Consider the following 22512-nt stretch of genomic DNA (forward strand, 5'->3'; position numbering starts at 1 on the left):
CAAGGAGACTTTAATGATTTTGCACAAAGGGTTCAGAAGTTATACGCAAAAATAGCAATTTTTCATATCTCCGGACCAGTAGGTGGCGCTGCGCTGAAACGCTGCATGTGACTTCAGGTCATGCTCGTGATGACATGTACCAAGTCTGGTCTGAATATACGATAAAGCGTTGCGGAGATACAGCATTACGTCTGTTTTCGCAAGAGCTACGTAAAATTTGTACGTGTGTTTATCGAAAATGATTTGATGAATCAACGAATTCCATAATTTTTTGTCAGCACGTTCTGTTTAAATTTTCATAAAAATCGGAGCAATGGTCTGAAAATTCAAAATGGTGGGAACATTTACATAACGGAAAATGACGTCATAGGGTGCATCAAAGGAAAAAACATTTCTAGCCCTTAGGGTTCAAAAGTTATGATCATAAATATGAGTGAAACTTTGGACAGGTGGTGGCGCTAGAGGGATTGAGTTAGAGTTACCTTCGGTGCTTGGCCTAATTAATTTAAAACTACAGTATATTAAAATATACTAGAATAACACAGATTTGTGGTTTTAATCTTTCAAAGACACGTTTTCTCTGAGAGGGTTTTGTGGGAAATCAGCACAGCGCACTAATTAAGACACAAAAACAATCAAATGTGCTAATTAATGTGCAAAAATAAATAAGACGAATCTAAAACTAGTTAACCTCACTAACTGACTGGAATTGTATCACAAGTGCTTCATTTCCTTTAATAAACTGCATTTGAAATGATTTCCTGTGATGATTGACGTTATGCCACAGATGCCGTCGATAGAGCTTCACTTGCACTGAACCCACGCCTTACTTTAATCTGGAAAACCCACATCATCTATATGAGACTTATGATTGAAATATGATCGTGGGCAGTGTTGAATGTTTTTTAAGTGCTAAATTACAACGCTGCACAAACCATACGCAAACCTGCTAAAACCTGGCAAGTCTGGTATCGTTGGACTTGGCAAGGATTCAGGAGTCTGAGAAGTTGACTCTCGTGAAAATAAGTCAACCACACCCAAAGTAATAAGCATTTGAAAAACAAACTTCGAAACTTCTCAGGCTTCTTCAGGGCATCGTGCTAATGACCCATACCGAGTTTCGTAACAATCCGTTCATGAGTTCATAAAATACAGCATTTTAGCACATCATTCAAAATGGCCGACAGCCAAAATGGCCGATATGGTAAAATTGGATATCAGTCGACTCGAAATGACGTCCCAAGTCTAACGAGCCCACTTTTATGATTTTTGCACAAAGGGTTCAGAAGTTATACGCAAAAATAGCCATTTTTCGTATCTCCGGACCAGTAGGTGGCGCTGCGCTGAAGTGCTGCATGTCACTTCAATTCATGCTTCATGTACCAAGTCTGGTCTAAATATACGATAAAGCGTTGCGGAGATACAGCATTACGTCTGTTTTCGCAAGAGCTACGTAAAATTTGTTCGCGCATTTATCAAAAACGATATGACGAATCACCTTGAATTCCATAATTTTTTGTCAGCGTGTTCTGTTTTAAATTTTCATGAAAATCGAAGCAACGGTCTGAAAACAAAATTTACATAACGGAGAATGACGTCATAGGGTGCATCAAAGGAACAAAAAAATTCTAGCCCTTAAGGTTCAAAAGTTATGAGCATAAATATGAGTGAAACTTTGGACAGGTGGTGGCGCTAGAGGGATTGAGTTAGAGTTACCTTCGGTGCTTGGCCTAATTAATTTAAAACTATAGTATGATATAGTATATTCAAATATACTAGAATAACACAGATTTGTGGTTTTAATCTTTCAAAGACACGTTTTCTCTGAGAGGGTTTTGTGGGAAATCAGCACAGCGCACTAATTAAGACACAAAAACAATCAAATGTGCTAATTAATGTGCAAAAATAAATAAGACAAACTAGTTAACCTCACTAACTGACTGGAATTTTATCGCAAGTGCTTTATTTTCTTTAATAAACTGCAGTTGAAATGATTTCCTGTGATGATTGACGTTATGCCACAGATGCCGTCGATAGAGCTTCACTTGCACTGAACCCACGCCTTACTTTAATCTGGAAAACCCACATCATCTATATGAGACTTATGATTGAAATATGATTGCAGGCAGTGTTGAACGTTTTTTAAGTGCTAAATTACAACGCTGCACAAACCATACGCAAACCTGCTAAAACCTGGCAAGTCTGGTATCGTTGGACTTGGCAAGGATTCAGGAGTCTGAGAAGTTGACTATCGTGAAAATAAGTCAACCACACCCAAAGTAATAAGCATTTGAAAAACAAACTTCGAAACTTCTCAGGCTTCTTCAGGGCATCGTGCTAATGACCCATACCGAGTTTCGTAACAATCCGTTCATGAGTTCATAAAATACAGCATTTTAGCACATCATTCAAAATGGCCGACAGCCAAAATGGCCGATATGGTAAAATTGGATATCAGTCGACTCGAAATGACGTCCCAAGTCTAACGAGCCCACTTTTATGATTTTTGCACAAAGGGTTCAGAAGTTATACGCAAAAATAGCCATTTTTCGTATCTCCGGACCAGTAGGTGGCGCTGCGCTGAAGTGCTGCATGTCACTTCAATTCATGCTTCATGTACCAAGTCTGGTCTAAATATACGATAAAGCGTTGCGGAGATACAGCATTACGTCTGTTTTCGCAAGAGCTACGTAAAATTTGTTCGCGCATTTATCAAAAACGATATGACGAATCACCTTGAATTCCATAATTTTTTGTCAGCGTGTTCTGTTTTAAATTTTCATGAAAATCGAAGCAACGGTCTGAAAACAAAATTTACATAACGGAGAATGACGTCATAGGGTGCATCAAAGGAACAAAAAAATTCTAGCCCTTAAGGTTCAAAAGTTATGAGCATAAATATGAGTGAAACTTTGGACAGGTGGTGGCGCTAGAGGGATTGAGTTAGAGTTACCTTCGGTGCTTGGCCTAATTAATTTAAAACTATAGTATGATATAGTATATTCAAATATACTAGAATAACACAGATTTGTGGTTTTAATCTTTCAAAGACACGTTTTCTCTGAGAGGGTTTTGTGGGAAATCAGCACAGCGCACTAATTAAGACACAAAAACAATCAAATGTGCTAATTAATGTGCAAAAATAAATAAGACGAATCTAAAACTAGTTAACCTCACTAACTGACTGGAATTTTATCGCAAGTGCTTAATTTTCTTTAATAAACTGCGGTTGAAATGATTTCCTGTGATGATTGACGTTATGCCACAGATGCCGTCGATAGAGCTTCACTTGCACTGAACCCACGCCTTACTTTAATCTGGAAAACCCACATCATCTATATGAGACTTATGATTGAAATATGATTGCAGGCAGTGTTGAACGTTTTTTAAGTGCTAAATTACAACGCTGCACAAACCATACGCAAACCTGCTAAAACCTGGCAAGTCTGGTATCGTTGGACTTGGCAAGGATTCAGGAGTCTGAGAAGTTGACTCTCGTGAAAATAAGTCAACCACACCCAAAGTAATAAGCATTTGAAAAACAAACTTCGAAACTTCTCAGGCTTCTTCAGGGCATCGTGCTAATGACCCATACCGAGTTTCGTAACAATCCGTTCATGAGTTCATAAAATACAGCATTTTAGCACATCATTCAAAATGGCCGACAGCCAAAATGGCCGATATGGTAAAATTGGATATCAGTCGACTCGAAATGACGTCCCAAGTCTAACGAGCCCACTTTTATGATTTTTGCACAAAGGGTTCAGAAGTTATACGCAAAAATAGCCATTTTTCGTATCTCCGGACCAGTAGGTGGCGCTGCGCTGAAGTGCTGCATGTCACTTCAATTCATGCTTCATGTACCAAGTCTGGTCTAAATATACGATAAAGCGTTGCGGAGATACAGCATTACGTCTGTTTTCGCAAGAGCTACGTAAAATTTGTTCGCGCATTTATCAAAAACGATATGACGAATCACCTTGAATTCCATAATTTTTTGTCAGCGTGTTCTGTTTTAAATTTTCATGAAAATCGAAGCAACGGTCTGAAAACAAAATTTACATAACGGAGAATGACGTCATAGGGTGCATCAAAGGAACAAAAAAATTCTAGCCCTTAAGGTTCAAAAGTTATGAGCATAAATATGAGTGAAACTTTGGACAGGTGGTGGCGCTAGAGGGATTGAGTTAGAGTTACCTTCGGTGCTTGGCCTAATTAATTTAAAACTATAGTATGATATAGTATATTCAAATATACTAGAATAACACAGATTTGTGGTTTTAATCTTTCAAAGACACGTTTTCTCTGAGAGGGTTTTGTGGGAAATCAGCACAGCGCACTAATTAAGACACAAAAACAATCAAATGTGCTAATTAATGTGCAAAAATAAATAAGACAAACTAGTTAACCTCACTAACTGACTGGAATTTTATCGCAAGTGCTTTATTTTCTTTAATAAACTGCAGTTGAAATGATTTCCTGTGATGATTGACGTTATGCCACAGATGCCGTCGATAGAGCTTCACTTGCACTGAACCCACGCCTTACTTTAATCTGGAAAACCCACATCATCTATATGAGACTTATGATTGAAATATGATTGCAGGCAGTGTTGAACGTTTTTTAAGCGCTAAATTACAACGCTGCACAAACCATACGCAAACCTGCTAAAACCTGGCAAGTCTGGTATCGTTGGACTCGGCAAGGATTCAGGAGTCTGAGGAGATGACTCTCGTGAAAATAAGTCAACCACACCCAAAGTAATAAGCATTTGAAAAACAAACTTCGAAACTTCTCAGGCTTCTTCAGGGTATCGTGCTAATGACCCATACCGAGTTTCGTAACAATACGTTCATGAGTTCATAAAATACAGCATTTTTTCAAATCATTCAAAATGGCCGATATGGTAAAATTGGATATCAGTCGACTCGAAATGATGTCCCAAATCTAACGAGCCCACTTTTATGATTTTTGCACAAAGGGTTCAGAAGTTATACGCAAAAATAGCAATTTTTCGTATCTCCGGACCAGTAGGTGGCGCTGCGCTGAAACGCTGCATGTGACTTCAGGTCATGCTCGTGATGACATGTACCAAGTCTGGTCTGAATATACGATAAAGCTTTGCGGAGATACAGCATTACGTCTGTTTTCGCAAGAGCTACGTAAAATTTGTTCGCGTGTTTATTGAAAATGATTTGACGAATCAACGAATTCCATAATTATTTTGTCAGCACGTTCTGTTTAAATTTTCATGAAAATCGGAGCAATGGTCTGAAAATTCATAACGGAAAATGACGTCATAGGGTGCATCAAAGGAAAAAAAAAATTCTAGCCCTTAGTTTCAAAAGTTATGAGCATAAATATGAGTGAAACTTTGGACAGGTGGTGGCGCTAGAGGGATTGAGTTAGAGTTACCTTCGGTGCTTGGCCTAATTAATTTAAAACTACAGTATATTCAAATATACTAGAATAACACAGATTTGTGGTTTTAATCTTTCAAAGACACGTTTTCTCTGAGAGGGTTTTGTGGGAAATCAGCACAGCGCACTAATTAAGACACAAAAACAATCAAATGTGCTAATTAATGTGCAAAAATAAATAAGACGAATCTAAAACTAGTTAACCTCACTAACTGACTGGAATTGTATCACAAGTGCTTCATTTCCTTTAATAAACTGCGGTTGAAATGATTTCCTGTGATGATTGACGTTATGCCACAGATGCCGTCGATAGAGCTTCACTTGCACTGAACCCACGCCTTACTTTAATCTGGAAAACCCACATCATCTATATGAGACTTATGATTGAAATATGATCGCGGGCAGTGTTGAACGGATACTAGATATCCGAGCTCTGCATTATTATGGTCTGTATATGGACTTTAGCGTAATGTGTGGTGGTGTGCACCGTGCATCGCTTGTGGATATCGCAGGCGTGTTGTGAGATTGAGATCTTTACACATCTTGATTATTGGCCATTAAATGCTTAGTGCTTTTGCAAGGGCCCAATAATGACCGTGGTCATTTATATGCGATTCTCACAATGACCCTGATCAATATACAGTCATATCGATTGTTAGGATTTCAGGTGATGGATGGTTCTCTGCCTGCAATCCCCGGGGAACGTGCTCAACTGTAGCCGCCTATATGTGTTATTATTTTTATGGCTGAGCGCACTCAGACTTACCGGGGTACATCATTATTTATGATCTATAGATGGCATTTTCCCATTCTCCTCTCTCTTCCTCTCCGTCTCTCTCCTTTCTCTTTCGATGCGTTGAATTAAGTAATATTAATGCTCTGAGATGTACCACTCCTGTCTGCTTCTGTACGTCTAATGAAGATTAAACTAAAGCAATCCTGTCATTTTCAGCGCTGAACATAATAACCCTTACTATTTATTAGCGGTGTTATTTTGAGATCGCACAAGGCTGCGACCGTTTCTTCTTCTGGAGATTTTCAATTAGCTCCGCAAAAATTTGTCATCTGTAATTATTATGGGTTTATATGACACTTAAAGGCTTAGCTGGTCACAAATCATCATTTACTCACCCTCAGTGTTTCTTCCAAAAGAAAAGACTTGACATGATAAGACTAAGAACATAACAAACATAAGCTTGATTCATCGACAGCGGATTATAACGTCAATACATGACACGAGGCGGTGGGAACATGAGGGGTGTAACGGGACACAAAACGGACGGTTCGGTACAAAATTGCTTTTCATTTATTTTTATATTTAACAGTGGTTTACTGAAGAAGAGAAAAAGTGTCTGTCCTTGAATGAATTCAATAAACTTTTAGATAAAATGTAAGATATTGCTGTAAACTATATAGGGAGTCCTTACTTGCACATTAATATTAAAGGTTAACAACAGAGTCCAAACTATTAGCCGTAATTCAGTTGCTATTTATTTTTAGGTATAATAATCAACACTCAAATAACACACAGTACGCAAACATTAACATAACGTTTTTGCATTAACTTCTAAATCTAATTATACATTTCTCCAATTTGTTGTTGAAATATAATCATTTATACACAGTGTGTGTCATTTTCATGAGGTTTATTTAACATGCATAAAATAATCAAGACATCACTAACAGGTTCAGTAGAATATAATGAATATAACGGCTAATATAGAGCATATATTTAGTGAAAGAGTTGATTTCTCTAGTGAATAAAATTCTGTGGACACTGAATGACTCCTGAGGTAAATGCGATACATACGTTACATGACATTGTTTAGTTTACAAGCAGTTATATTGACGTATTTCCGCCGTTGAAACACTGATTTAGCGATTACACCACATATATACATGACAGTACGTTGTAATGTATCCTCGGCATACCTTCAGATGTTCATTCATGTTTATTCTTTAGTAAGAGATGATCGATCGCCTTCACAGAGCGGCCGCTTGAACTGTGATCAGTGACCAGTCAAAACGGCATTTATCGTTTGAATTTTGTGATAAAATGGACTAAATACTTAATATGTTTGTGTGGGAACTCGGATTGAAGTGTGTTTCGCGCTTAAAACAAGCCGACTGTTAACTGTTAAAGATTACATGCGTGCACCGAACCGAAAGCCCTGTACCGAAACGTTTTAATACCAATACGTGTACCATTACACCCCTACTATTTACACTTTTTGGGGCTTTATAGGGTAGAAAATGTTCCAAGGACCCCCTGATAATTATAAGAGTGATTAAACCCAAAGCTAATGTGTCTGGGAGTAATGAGCTCAATAGCCTATGCTTCTATTGGCCCATCTGTAAATATGCACTGTCCAATAATACTGCATTTTACGGTAAATAACAGGGTTCCCACTCGTCCTGGAAAACCTTGAAAACCTGGAAAATTGATGACAAATTTTCCAGTCCTGGAAAACACATGGAAAATTAGAGAAAATGTAAAATGTCCTGGAAAATCTTGTTGTCGTCTGGGAAATTCTTTAAAAAAAAGTTATTTCTTTAGCCGAGTATAATGAGTTTATCGCTGGCCCAAACAATTAGCGCTAGTTGCAGAAAGCACATGTTCAGGAATGCTGAGTTTGATGTGTGTGAGTAGTATTTTTGAATAATGATGTTTAGTCTTGTGTTGCCACTCTCAGCCGTTAGCTAATGCTAATGCTATAACTGCTCAGTGAATGTTAACTCGTAAGCTAATCACATCATTTTGATATAAAGTCACATTTGTGTGTTATAAAGTCAGAATTGCGTGACATAAACTCGCAAGTCTTTTCTTCACAATTGACTTTTTTGCGCAGTTGCGAGTTTATATCTTGCAATTCTGACTTCTTTTTTCAGAATTGTGAGATCTAAACTGCAATTGCAAGTTATAAAGTCCAATTCTGAGGAAAAAAAAAGAATTGCGACAATTTTCGTGTTTATATCACAAATATGTAAACTCGCAATTGCGAGAAAGTTAGAATATCGAGATAAATGTCACAATTACCTTTTCTTTCTATTCGGTGGTGTAAACAAGCTTCCATAGTCATAATGTATGATTAAGAGCTCATATTGAAAAATGCTGGATTGTTAAGTAATGGCAATAAACTAGACGGCTTTTAAGCAATATTTGGCATGATCCTTGTCTTTTAGTAAAATTGAAAATGTCCTGGAAAATGGTTGCTGAAAAAGAGTGGGAACCCTGAATAAGTTGCACCGGGTCAAACGTAAGTTGTTGAGAGATAAAAAAACACTGAGTGTATCAGTCGCATTTTATTATTACATTCAAGATAATTAACACTAAAACACTAGCCTGGATGCCAACCGAACTTCGGACTTGATCTGGAGCAGACTCATATTCTGACTACAATCTGAGTATGGCTAGTAAAATACTGTGAAATGAAACTAAACATGTATTTTACTTAAATCCTTTAAATGTAAGGGTATTCAGAACAAAACAAGAATGAAATATAGCTGCAAGCAACGACAACGGGCCCAATCCCCGGATTCAAATTTAAATAATTTTAAATTTTCAAATTATTCATAATACTCCAAATATATTTCTGAAACGTAGGCTTAGCCTACACATACATCATGCTAAAGCTGGCAACTTTCATATTCAAGTAGCCAATGGAAAGTGTCATATATGAAAATACTGTAAATATATAATTTGCTAGTTAGTTCACATGCATTATTTTACACACTGGTAATCAAAAGTTTGAAATAATTAAGACTTTTTAAAATGTTTTTGAAATTAGAAGGCTGAATTTATTTGATCAAAAATACAGTAAAAACACAAATATTAAGAAATATTAATACAATTTCCAACAGGCCTGGTTGTTTTCTATGAGAATGTATTGTAATATGTAATTTATTTCTGTAAAAGCTGACTTTTCAGCATCATTACTTCAGTAAGTGTCACATGATCCTTCACAAATCATTTTAATATGCTGTATTTTTCATATAATTTTTAAACTCTTTTCCACTATTTGAGCTCTATTCCATAAAATTACAGATGTCTAGATACTATAACCACTAGAAAGGCACCCTAGTCCACATTCTGCACTACATCCTAAGTCTTCTAGACCATAGCATTGTATATGGTCTGATTTTATGGTAGGTATTGAACTTAAGGATATTAATTAATTGATATATATTAATTACAATGGTTAAATGAAAAAAGTCCAGGCTTATCCAAGCTTTATAATCGCAGTAGTTGTTGCTCTGTTTTTGAAGTTTATAAAAAATGCATTCATCAAATAACTGCTCCACACAGCTCTGGGGTGTTAATAAAGGCCTTCTGTTTGTGTAAGAAAAATATCCATATTTAAAACTTTATAAAGGAAAGATTCAGCCTTTTTTTTGGACCCCCCAATACAGTAAAACTGCACATTATAGATTGGCCTTTTCTTGTGTCCAGCCTAAGGCACAGCTGTGCAATAATCCTGCTGTCTAATCACATTACCTCGGCAAAGGAGAAGTGCTCACTAACACAGATTTAGACAGATTGTGAACAATATTTGAAAGAAATAGGCCTTTTGTGTACATAGAAAAAGTCTTAAATCATGAGTTCAGCTCATGAAAAATGGGGGCAAAAACAAAAGTGTTGCGTTTATAATTGTGTTCAGTGTAAATACACACTCCGTGTATATATTTAAGATATACTGTATATATTTAAGAAATCTATGCATGTATATAGGGGAGAGCGGGCACAACCTAATGCTTTTTGACTTTCTCAGTTAGTGTAAATCCACTTGGGGTTCAGAGTATTTATTGTTTCCCACATTAATTGCACACATGTCTAGTACAATTATGTGGTTTTGTTTCATTAATACAGTGTTTACTTTTTTCTTGATTTACCCCGAAAGAATGGCGTTAGCTCCTCTACTGTATATATTCTCTAGTGACTGCTGTGTCAATGCACTACGTATATAATATATATAATGTAACTACAGAAATTAATTACAGACGTAAATTACAAGCAGGTATTTTTAAAAATGTACAATGTAAAAACATGTAGTACACAATAAGTGCATTGTATCAAATGATTAATTAAAATGTTAGTACATAGTAGTTAAGGCCACCTAATATAAAGTGGGTCCATTTTATTTTAAATGTATGTAGTATATTCTATGCATATATATTTATTTATTCCTCCAGATTATGACCCGTCTGCTTCGATATCACACAGTCGATGGCGTTTCCATATGTGATTGAAAAATGTGACTGAAACTTCACAATCGCTGCAATCGACTCAAATAATTGTGATTAGGACGAGTAACGACGGTCAGAGACGATTAATCAAGAATCGTGACAGGCCTGGTGTATTATATTATACATTATTGTATCATGAAAATGGACCATGTACAATTTTTACCATAAATGTTTCCATTTATTGTACTGGATTTATCCAGAGCCTCATTTCCGTCTTTTAGAAACTTAGTTTGAAGAAGAACAGAATTACAGAAACTTTCTATCTTAGGTCTTCACTTAAGATATGATAAGTTAATTTGATTTTTCACAATTTCGTATTACAGAAGCAAATCTTAACTTGATTTAGGATTCTTATCCTATCTTACAAAATCTAATTTTATCTTTAGGAAATCTTAAACCGCTCAATCGAGTTCGGTAATCAACTGTCAGGTCTGTTACCAAGCAACCAACAAAGCGCAAGCGGCTTCTGAGGTAAACCTAAAATCAAAATGGAGGAACAATGGCGTGTTTTTAATTCCAGTGCGGCAGAAATTGAAGCTCCGTTGAAAAGTTAAAGCCTGTTTTATAAATCGCCTTTTGCAAAAAAGAAAAGTAGAAGGCGTTAGTCACTTGAAGAATGAACTGAAGTTTGTTTGACGTTATTAGACGTTCGATATGAGCAAATTTAGGGGCCGTCTCTAAAGTGACATACGACATTGGTATTCACATTTCTAACACCAATAGCATTTGAACAGAATGACTTACAGTATCAAAACCAACTGTAAAGTGTTCATCTAGGTCAGGGGCAGAGGTGGAAAGTAACGAATTACATTTACTCGCGTTACTGTAATTGAGTAGTTTTTCTGCGTACTTCTACTTTTTTAAGTAGTTTTAAAAATCTGTAATTTTACTTTTACTTAAGTATGTTTTGTTTGAAGTATTGTACTTCGCTACATTTTAAACCACACCGTTACTGAGTAAAAATAAATAATACAAAGGGGGGAAAAACGCGATCCGGAACCGACTGCATTGAATTGAAGGCGGGAGAATGAACACGCAAAAATCACAAAAAGATGGAGACAGACGGACTGACAGACGTCAGCTGAAAGCGAAACGCCTTCGTGAACCCCAGTATGGAAAAACTTTGGATATAGACAAAAAAATAGCCGGGTGTTGTCCTGGAGGATATCAAATTAGCAAAAAAATGTTGATGCAAAGGAGGAAACACATAGAACATGTTCGGGAACACCATCCCTCTGTGCGGATAAAGGTACGTTTATAACTTAAGGCCGAATGTTTCTGTGATGCAGAGGGAATCCCGGAATTAGTATAACGCAGATGTCACGTAAAACACGCAAACTGATGGATGAATGAATACATCAACGGTAAAGCTGTACAATAAATCGTCGTAAATAAATGTACTTACTAGCCTACACTTAAGTAGCCTACGCAATGCTTGTGGTGTTTAACGTCTCAAAAAACATATTTGGGCATGAACATACAGTATGAACATTTCCAGAGCTGATCTGAGACCCCCAATGAACATTTTCATAATTTTATTTGATTAAAAGCCATTATCAAATACATTCTGAATTGAAACAGATCTTCCCTGAAATAGGTCCTCACTAAAACCCGTCAAAATAAACGGTTTAACTAGATGAAATTGTGAAAGAAATATATTACTATTGTAGGCCTATAGAATACTTGTCAAAATAATAATAATAATAATTGCAACAATAAAAATATTACATAATTTAAACATTATTTAAGAATATATTTTTAAATCCGTGGTTTAATTTAGTGAAACAGCAGCGCTTTGCCCAAAAAATGAAAGGACAAGTATTTGATTACCACCGTTTTGGTAATGTATTTGTATTAAATCATAAGAAAAATTTCTTAGGACTCTATTATTCTTAAAGTTGTTAATCTAATTCATATTAATTTATTTAGTTCATTAGACATGTTTTATTGAAATTTTAATAAAAAAGAAAAATGGTTTCATGTTTGTTATAATAAAGCATTTGTTCAACCAAAAAAAATAATAATCAGTTTTCATTAATTTAATGCCATTTTAACTGGTGATAATAATAACCATAATTTAATAATACAGTTTATTTATTAAATCATTAATACTGTGATGCTGTGAAATATCATTCTGTTACAACCCTACACGGGAGAGTTCCTCACCCCGCTGTTAAAAAAGTAACTCAGTAACTTTTACTCTGAGTACATTTTAAATGAACTACTTTTTACTTTTACTTTTTCTACTGAGTAGATTTTTAGACAAGTACTTTTACTTCTACTTAAGTAAAATTTCATTGAAGTAATAGTACTTTTACTTGAGTAGAATATTTTGTTACTCTTTCCACCTCTGGTCAGGGGTGTCCAAACTTTTTTTAAAGGGGGCCGGATTCAATGTTGTGGACATACCCGGGGCCGGTCCCTTTTCTATTATATATATATATATAAATATATATATATATATGACATGTTTTGTTTCTTTGAAACATGACAGATTTGACAAAAGCTTGAGCTGACAGTAGCTTGAGATAGGACACAGGAAATGTATAGATATTTAACAATATCTGTAAAACTTTCATCAACCAAAAAGTTTTAATGGGTGAAATTTTAATATTATTACGGAGTTAGAGCACTTATTAAATTTAAATAAGAATAGAGTTCTATTTAGATCACCACAGGTAAAACCACACTACAAAACATGCTTTTGTGACTTGGTATTTCTGTCTTTTTTCCAGTCCAAATATCTACAAATTCTTAAATCAAGATGCTTTTACTAAGGAAAATTACATATTTTTTATTGATTCCTGGGGGAAAAAATCTAAATGAATTGAGTTTTTGCTTGAAACAAACTAAATTATCTGCCAATGGATTAGAAAAATAATCTTCCAAAATCTTCCCTAAAGATTCCAAACAGAAACATTATTTTTCTTACCCCATTGGCAGATATATTTGCTTGTTTTAAGCAAAAACTCACTTCAATGTAATTTTATTTTCCAGAAAACAAGAAAAAATATCTAATGTCATTTAACTTCTCTAGTAAATGCATCTTGATTTAAGAATTCTAGATATATTTAGACTAGAAACAAGACAAAAATACTAAATGACAGCATTTTTTGCAGTGCACACAAGGCAAAAAGTAATATATATATATATATTTATTTCTATATCTAGAATGGTATTTAGTCTATAAACATATAAATACAAATGCACAAAACTGCAAGTTTATAACAAAAAATAGTCTGCAATTTGGCCTATATTACTCATTTAATACATGTCTACATTACAAATTAAATAAAATTAGATATTAACCTACATTTCTGACAAATTACCATTGTTACAGGTGTTACCACAGTAAAGCCATGATAAATTCGAAATGCGAATTGTCGTTTGAAAAGTATTTTGAATCGGCTCAGGTGATTTGCATGTTAGTGTTGTTGATTTAGTCAGCGCTGTTTAACTGGATTTAAACTAAATTAAATCACAGAGATCTGCAGCTCGTACCGGAGATCTCTGTGCTGAACTCGAACACTTCTCATTGGCTGTTTAGTGGTCATGTGATCGAGACACTCAACCAGTAAACACATGTTCAGAGTCAGAGCTCGCGTTTCGCTGTTTCGTTCCGCTTTGGTGCTGTTTCTCTGGCCTAAAGTCTAGAACGGCCACCTTGCGGTGACATCGTGAAACTGCACGATTTGTAAATTACCCGTGGCGGGCCACATATAATACATTTTAATAGACGCGCTGCAGGCCGTTTGAAATTCATCCCCGGGCCGCATTTGGCCCGCGGGCCGGACTTTGGACACCCCTGATCTAGGTGTTTGATGCACTCATTTTACATATTCTGTTCAAATGCTATTGAAGTTAGAAATGTGTAGGTACCAATGTCGTATGAAACTTTAGAGACGGTCCTTATGCCGGTGAAGAGCGACCGGTAATGTGACGGCTCGCTGGCCTCTGTAATGTCGGTCGCAATTCGTTAATTAACTGCAAAATCATGTGTGGTGGGAGTCTGTGATTATTTACAAGCATTTTATCATCATAGCACAGCTCATCCTCTGGGTCCAAAAGTAATAAATGTAACGCTCTCTCGAAAAAGGCTTTTATACTGTGATTTTTACCGTTGGATTTCAAAAAGGTTTGAGGTTAGGACACCAGTGGGGTTGTCCTGAAGTTAAGACAGCTTTTAGGATTTTTTGTCAAGTTAGGATGCTTCTGTAATACCCGTTTCCTATAGTTAAGATAAGATTAAGCACCTAAAGGGATAGTTCCCCAAAACTGAAAATTAGCCCATAATTCGATAAAATCGATAATTTACTCTCCCTCAAGTCATCCGAGGTGTGTGTGACATTCTTTTTTCAGACGAATATAATCTGAGTTATATTACAAAAGTCCAGGGCCCGTATTCATAAAGAATCTTAGAGTAGCTCCTAGTGACAAAATTCTAAGAAAATTCTTAGAAATGTGGGCGTTTACTCTTAAAATTAACAAAAAAATCCTAGTAAAGAAAACAGTAATTCCGAAAGCATCTTAACCCTTAAAAGAGGTCTGAAGGTCAAATTTGTCAGGAGCACAGACGAGGACTTTTAAGAGGATTAAGAGTTTCTTTAGCAGCGGAGAAAATGGCAGAAAGAAGAAGAGAGAGAAGAAATGTGTTTCAGACGATGGAGGACAGTGACTTAAGACACTATAGATTAGATCATGTTTGTTACATTAAACCCAACTTTCAAACCACCAGTTAAATAGACAAGCCAGCAATCAGTGTGACTGGAAAGAGTGGAACAATGTTTATAGTTCTAAGCCAATCAAATACCTTATAGGAAATCAACAGCATGGTAAATAATAAAAGGATTTATATACACTGAAAAAAATGATTTGTTGAATTTACTAAAAACTTTTATCGTAAGTGGTCGCAATCAATTTATTTGATCTCAATTTAAACAAAAACACATGCAATTCCCATAAAACCAATTCATTTTTTTAAATTAAAATCAAGAAACTAAATTAAAATTATTTAAACGAGCACAAATTAATTATGCTTAATTAAATTTTTCAGTGTACATATATATAATGTGTGTGTGTGTGTGTGTGTGTGTGTGTGTGTGTGTGTGTGTGTGTGTGTGTGTGTGTGTGTGTGTGTGTGTGTGTGTGTGTGTGTGTGTGTGTGTGTGTGTGTGTGTGTGTGTGTGTGTGTGTGTGTGTGTGTGTGTGTGTGTGTGTGTGTGTGTGTGTGTGTGTGTGTGTGTGTGTGTGTGTGTGTGTGTGTGTGTGAGTGAGAGAGAACGGTAAAATAGGACAATTTGCGCTTGTTATTTCAAAGTGAAGGCTTAGAATAGACCCTATACTTAAAAGCTCTCTTTTTTCCCCTTTTTGGACAACCAACCAATCACGGTCTTCAAAAGCCTGTGTCATGCGTATCAACAGGGTCAGCCCCGCCTCTTCACTGAGATAAGAGATTTTGTATTTTGCTTGCTCAATGTTGCTCTCAGATCAGTCCTGAATAGCTCTTAAGCTAAGACTCCTACATAAAAGTGTTTCAGCTAAATTAGGAGTTTTCTGAGAGGACTCTTAGAATCTTTATGAATACGGGCCCAGGCTAATCCAAGCATTAGACTTTGATTCATAGTTGCTCTGCTTTTGAAGTCCATAAAAAGTGCATCTGACCGTCATATAACTGCTCCACGCGGCTCTGGGGTGTTAATAAAGGCCTTCTGAAGCGAATCGATGCGTTTGTGTAAGAAAAATATCCATATTTAAAACTTTATCAAGTAAACTTTCGGCCTCTGCCTTCTGTGTAAAAGTGTTGAATGTTGAAAGTGAAACTCAAGATGCGTTCGTGACACCATGACCTGAGCGTTAGTCTTTCAATCGGCGGAGGAAGTTTCAACAATTTTTCCATAAATTGAACAGGGAAGGCGGAGGCCGAAAGTTTACTTGATAAAGTTTTAAATATGGATATTTTTTAACACAAACGCGTCGATTCGCTTCAGAAGGCCTTTATTAACACCCCAGAGCCACTGGAGCAGTTATATGACGGACAGATGCATTTTTTATGGACTTCAAAAGCAGAGCAACTATGAATCCAATTCTAATGCTTGGATTAGCCTGAATTTCTGTAATATAACTCAGATTATATTCGTCTGAGAGAAGAATGTCACACACACCTCGGATGACTTGAGGGAGAGGAAATCATGGGCTAATTTTCATTTTTGGGTGAACTATCCCTTTAAGTAGCCTCCTAAGATATAGTTCAGAGAACACGCCTAGAAATGATAAACCTTTAGTAAAGTTATACCTTTAGAGTCTTCGTAGCGAACTAATGTTTCATAGAAACATTTACTAGACAAGCAAAAGTTTTTGTCTTGTTTTGGGGGAAAATAACTCAAAATTAAGGGAGTTTTTGCTTAAAATAAGCAAAATAATCTACCAATGGGGTAAGAAAAATAATCTAAATGTCATTCTGTAATAACCTTTGTCCTAACTGACTTGCCATGGTTATCAAACAGATAAGACAGGATTCTAAGATGTTTCTGTAATATGAATATGTGTGATATGTGATTAACAGCAGATGGCGGATTGGTTGAAGTTCTCAGCAGTTGTTGTTAGTCTCATCTTCAGTCGGACGATAGCAGCGAGAGGTTAATGCCACTTTCCGGCGACCCCACAACCTTTGATTGCTTTTCCTCCCATCGTCCCAACGCCCAACTTTTTTGTTTGCCGAATTATGATTGGCTGTGGGAATAAGGCCGCCTCAGCTCCCTCCGTGTGGCCGCTCGAGGGACGGCTGTGCAATAATTTCTTCATCTGCCAACGAAGTCCAAACCCCCAACAAAAACACTTTACGAGCGGCCGATTTCCCAGAAGCCCTCCCCGTCTGTGGCTCCGCTAGCCTGTAGTAGATGAGCCGGTCTGTCTGATGTTGAGCCATGTGTGTTTTATGCTAAGCTCCTAGAATGTAATTAACAATTTAATGGGAATCATGTCAAGCCGGTCCCCAGGTGGAGCGCAGCGGTAGATCGCTCGGCTAAATGCTAAGCGCCACCATTTTGTTTCTGTGGCTTTCCAGAAGTGCCAGTGTCAGCGTTCTGCGGGTTTACTGTACTCGTGTTTCTGCAACTGTATCTCTGAGGGAATGTCTTCGGAAACGTTTCCATAGCATTTTAAATTCATCCATCTCCGTATAACGCTGAATACTGTGGTGTTTATAACCGCTGTATTTCTAACCTACATTTACATTCAGACACTTTTCTTCAGACCAATGGGAAAAATATATTGAATTAAATAATAATGAATACAGTTAATTATAAATATAAAATGTATACATATTGTCACGTCTGATCTTTTGTGTTTTTAGTTCTGCCCGAGTTTTCTCTGTTGTTGATTAGTTGATTAGTTTCCACCATCTCATTTGTCTCTGTTCATTTAAGTGTTTGGTTACTCGGCTCCTGAATCTCCTTTGTTTCAGATTAAAAGCTATTTCAGTTAGCTTCTTCATCATCGTGCGCTTCTTGTCCACAACCAAACCGTTACACATATATCCAACTTTTTGTCAAAACTTGTATTGTTTAAACTGTAAAGTTGATATATAATTATCTTTTTTTCCACTCCAGATCAGTGTTATTGTAATATTATTTTCCTACTATTATAGTTTTTGGTAATATTTTGAAGTAGATTTTATGTTTTATATTTTCAGTTTTCGTTTATATTTTCTGATTTTAGTTTCGGATTTTAGTAATTTTGTTATGTACTTTTGTCATTGTTATTATATATATATATATATATATATATATATATATATATATATATATATATATATATATATATATATATATATATATATATATATATATATATATATATATATATATATATATATATATATATATATATACACACACATTCATGTATATATTTAAGAAATATTTGCATGTATATACTATATATACATTTATATAATCTATAATATATATAAATATAAATGTTTTATATATAAAAAAAAAAAATCTTAAATATATACATGCTTGTGTGTGTGTATATATATATATATATATATATATATATATTTATTATTATTATTATTATTATTATTATTATTATTATTATTATTATTATTATTATTTTTATATTTATTATTATTTTTATATTTATTACAATATTTCATTTATTTTTATTTACTAAGATTTACTTTTAGTTCCATTTTAGTTGTTTAGTTTTATTTTTAATTTAGGTTGTTTTAGTTTCATTTAGTGTATTTTTATTTATATTATTACAGCTTTATTTCAATTATCAACCAAGTTTTGGTAACACTTAAAGTCTTTATGGAGAATGCATTGTACAGTCTCATTAATAATTGTAACCACAGTTATAATGCATTAAAATACAATGAAACCGAATCAGATGTAACAAGGAATCTGTGAATATTATAATGCATTTTAGTTTTGGTTATTATAACTATACATTATGAATACCTTTTATAATGCATTACACATAATGGCATAATGTCCCTATTGTCCTGATCTGAGCTCATGTTCTGAAGCTCACGCCGCAGGAGCTCTTACAGCGTGTCTGAATACACTTTTGCTAGTTTAACGACGGGATAAACGGTGTGTGTGTCCGGCTCATGGTCCAAAAGGGTCGTCCCTCGTCTCTTAATGAGTCATGGGTGTGTTTTGGGCGTAACGGTCAATAAACCAATCAGAGTCTCATCTCCCTTTCCCTTTAAAAGCCATGAGAGGATTCACTATTGACATGAGGAGAGACTGAACGCTTCTCCAGAGAACTGCGTCCGGCTGAGATTAGCAGAACACACTCGCGTCGGGTCTGGCATCATGTGTGTGTGATAGGGCCCTTTAAGTAAAGTGTTACCAAAGTTTTTAATAGTTTTAGTTGATGATGATAAAGGTAATTTCACACTGGACGCGATTTTGATGCGCGAGTATTTCGCGCAATGGTTTTATTTTTTGATCAGCTGTTTGTGTAATGAGAGCTTCCACACCGAACGCGAATGTGATGTGGCGAAAAAAACGACGTTTATTTTTTCCTTTTCAATGTCGATTTTTTTAACACTCGCAGCGACAGAAAAGGCTTAAACCAATCACATACAAGGAAACAAAGGTCACGAAATGTCCAGTTGATGTCACTAGCCATTCAATCAACATTAACCTTTGCCAGGTATCGCATTTCTCACGAGATTACAGATGCAGATGTGTTTGCCCACTATAGGCTTCAGATTACAATATCATAACTTTGAGTTAAAACTCGTTGATTTTTTTCTAACCTAATTGTGTCCGCGACTATAGAAAGTGAATGTGTTTCTGTCAGTACGACTGTGGCACTTAAATGTTTACATTGTGACTTAACTGGAAACAGCTGCTCTGGATCGATTGGTTCCTGAAGTGTGTGTGTGTGTGTGTGTGTGTGTGTGTGTGTGTGTGTGTGTGTGTGTGTGTGTGTGTGTGTGTGTGTGTGTGTGTGTGTGTGTGTGTGTGTGTGTGTGTGTGTGTGTGTGTGTGTGTGTGTGTGTGTGTGTGTGTGTGTGTGTGTGTGTGTGTGTGTGTGTGTGTGTGTGTGTGTGTGTGTGTGTGTGTGTGTGTGTGTGTGTGTGTCGTAAGATGCACTGCTACTGTCTCTCTCGAGCTCCACAAATTGTCCCACGGACATTGGGAAGTAAGAGCGGAACCGGCCATGATAAAGTTTTAGCTCCTGTAGAAGATTAGCATCCTCCCCTTCAGACTCTGTTCTTTAGTCTGGTTGCACCCAAAACCTTCTTCTCTGTCTTTTAAATAAAATGAGAAGCTCGTCTTCCCTGGATGAGGAACTGTCCGTGTTTTCTCAGATGTCGCCGTGAATATTTGGGAATGTTGGAGCTCTGAAACGTCACAGACGTCGCAAACTCGCGTCGCAGCTGATGTGAATGGTTTTGATGCGCACACGAAATACTCGTTTTTTTTTGCTTCGCTTTTTCGTTACGCGTCCGGTGTGAAAGGGCCTTAAAGGGTAACTTCAGTGATTTAGCATTAGGCTTTGTATCAGTAGAAACCCGGTAGTATATTCAAATTATGGTACTTCCCCCCCTCATATCCCCCTGAGACGAGAGAATTTTGCATTTTATTTCTGGAAAAATTCCTCAGATGACGCAAATATCGTCATTTTGACACAGACGGCCGCACGGACATTCATAACGGAGCGGTGCAGAGCAAAGTGAGTGTTTCAACTGTTCAATGAATTTCTGTGATAGTTTAGCTTCCATATGCGATCTGAAAACGTGCCAGACTGGCGCTTAACGTTACCTCAGCTCTTCGTGTGAATGAAATCTGTGACGTGACTTTCGTTCGGCTCACTCACACTTTATTGAAAAGACACGTTCAGTTTTTAATTGTAGTGTTTATTCTCTAACTGAACGAAATGATTGTATTACTATGAAGATCAAAACCACGGTTTACGGAGTGGCCTCGTAGGGCAGCGAACCAAGAGCATTCTGGGAGTTGTTGTCTTTCATCCACATGGGACACAAATACATTTTCTGTCTTTTCTCAGTCTAGAAGGCACCAAATTCAAAAATAATTTCACATTTCTACTACATAAATGACCCAGTTTAAATACAAAGCTTAATGCTAAATCACTGAAGTTACTCTTTAACCCTGCTGCGGACCACTGGTCCAGAGTTTGCAGGTGTGTGTTATACACACTAACTAGTCCTCTGTGTCTCTCTCCAGCGCCGTTCTCCAAACCCCTGGTCACCTGGGGCTCAGAGCCGCTCCTGAAGCCCGGGGACGCGGTCGCCCTCACCTGTGTGGCGTACGGCGGTTATCCCGAGGCGGAGGTGTTGTGGCAGGACGGCGCGGGACGCAACCTGACGGACAACATTACCATCTCACAAGTAGCCAATGAGGAGGGTCTCTTCAGTGTGAAGAGTGTCCTGACTGTCATTCTGGAGCCCGACAGCACCTACAACTGCAGACTGACCAATCCGCTGCTGGGGGACGAAGGACAAGCGTCCGTTACCATCACAGGTGAGTCGCTGAGGACGGAAAGCAAATCTCATTTCTAACTGAACCAAGAGATCATTTTCACAAGCTTTTTGCGTGCTTATTTCTGTTGACTTCTCAAAGCCCCACATATACACTCACCTAAAGGATTATTAGGAACACCTGTTCAATTTCTCATTAATGCAATTATCTAATCAACCAATCACATGGCAGTTGCTTCAATGCATTTAGGGGTGTGGTCCTGGTCAAGACAATCTCCTGAACTCCACACTGAATGTCGGAATGGGAAAGAAAGGGGATTTAAGCTATTTTGAGCGTGGCATGGTTGTTGGTGCCAGACGGGCCGGTCTGAGTATTTCACAATCTGCTCAGTTACTGGGATTTTCACACACAACCATTTCTAGGGTTTACAAAGAATGGTGTGAAAAGGGAAAAACATCCAGTATGCGGCAGTCCTGTGGAGAAAATGCCTTGTTGATGCTAGAGGTCAGAGGAGAATGGGCCGACTGATTCAAGCTGATAGAAGAGCAACTTTGACTGAAATAACCACTCGTTACAACCGAGGTCTGCAGCAAAGCATTTGTGAAGCCACAACACACACAACCTTGAGGCGGATGGGCTACAACAGCAGAAGACCCCACCGGGTACCACTCATCTCCACTACAAAGAGGAAAAAGAGGCGACAATTTGCACCAGCTTACCAAAATTGGACAGTTGAAGACTGGAAAAATGTTGCCTGGTCTGATGAGTCTGGATTTCTGTTGAGACATTCAGATGGTAGAGTCAGAATTTGGCGTAAACAGAATGAGAACATGGATCCATCATGCCTTGTTACCACTGTGCAGGCTGGTGGTGGTGGTGTA

The 22512-nt window shown here is 36.8% G+C and overlaps 1 protein-coding gene across 1 annotated transcript in view; it reads left to right on the forward strand.

Moving 5' to 3' along the window:
• The window catches only part of cd276 (CD276 molecule), a gene marked incomplete at its 3' end in the record, with an annotated part of 23298 nt that extends 1625 nt beyond the window's left edge, over positions 1 to 21673 (forward strand). The window contains exon 2 of the mRNA XM_079846409.1: positions 21377 to 21673. Coding sequence (XP_079702535.1) covers positions 21377 to 21673 — 297 coding nt within the window. The remainder of the gene's footprint in view (positions 1 to 21376) is intronic.
• Between the last annotated feature and the right edge of the window lie 839 nt (positions 21674 to 22512).

Source organism: Gobio gobio (genome assembly GCF_949357685.1).
Source record: "Gobio gobio genome assembly, contig: scaffold_238, whole genome shotgun sequence".
Taxonomy (NCBI): domain Eukaryota; kingdom Metazoa; phylum Chordata; class Actinopteri; order Cypriniformes; family Gobionidae; genus Gobio; species Gobio gobio.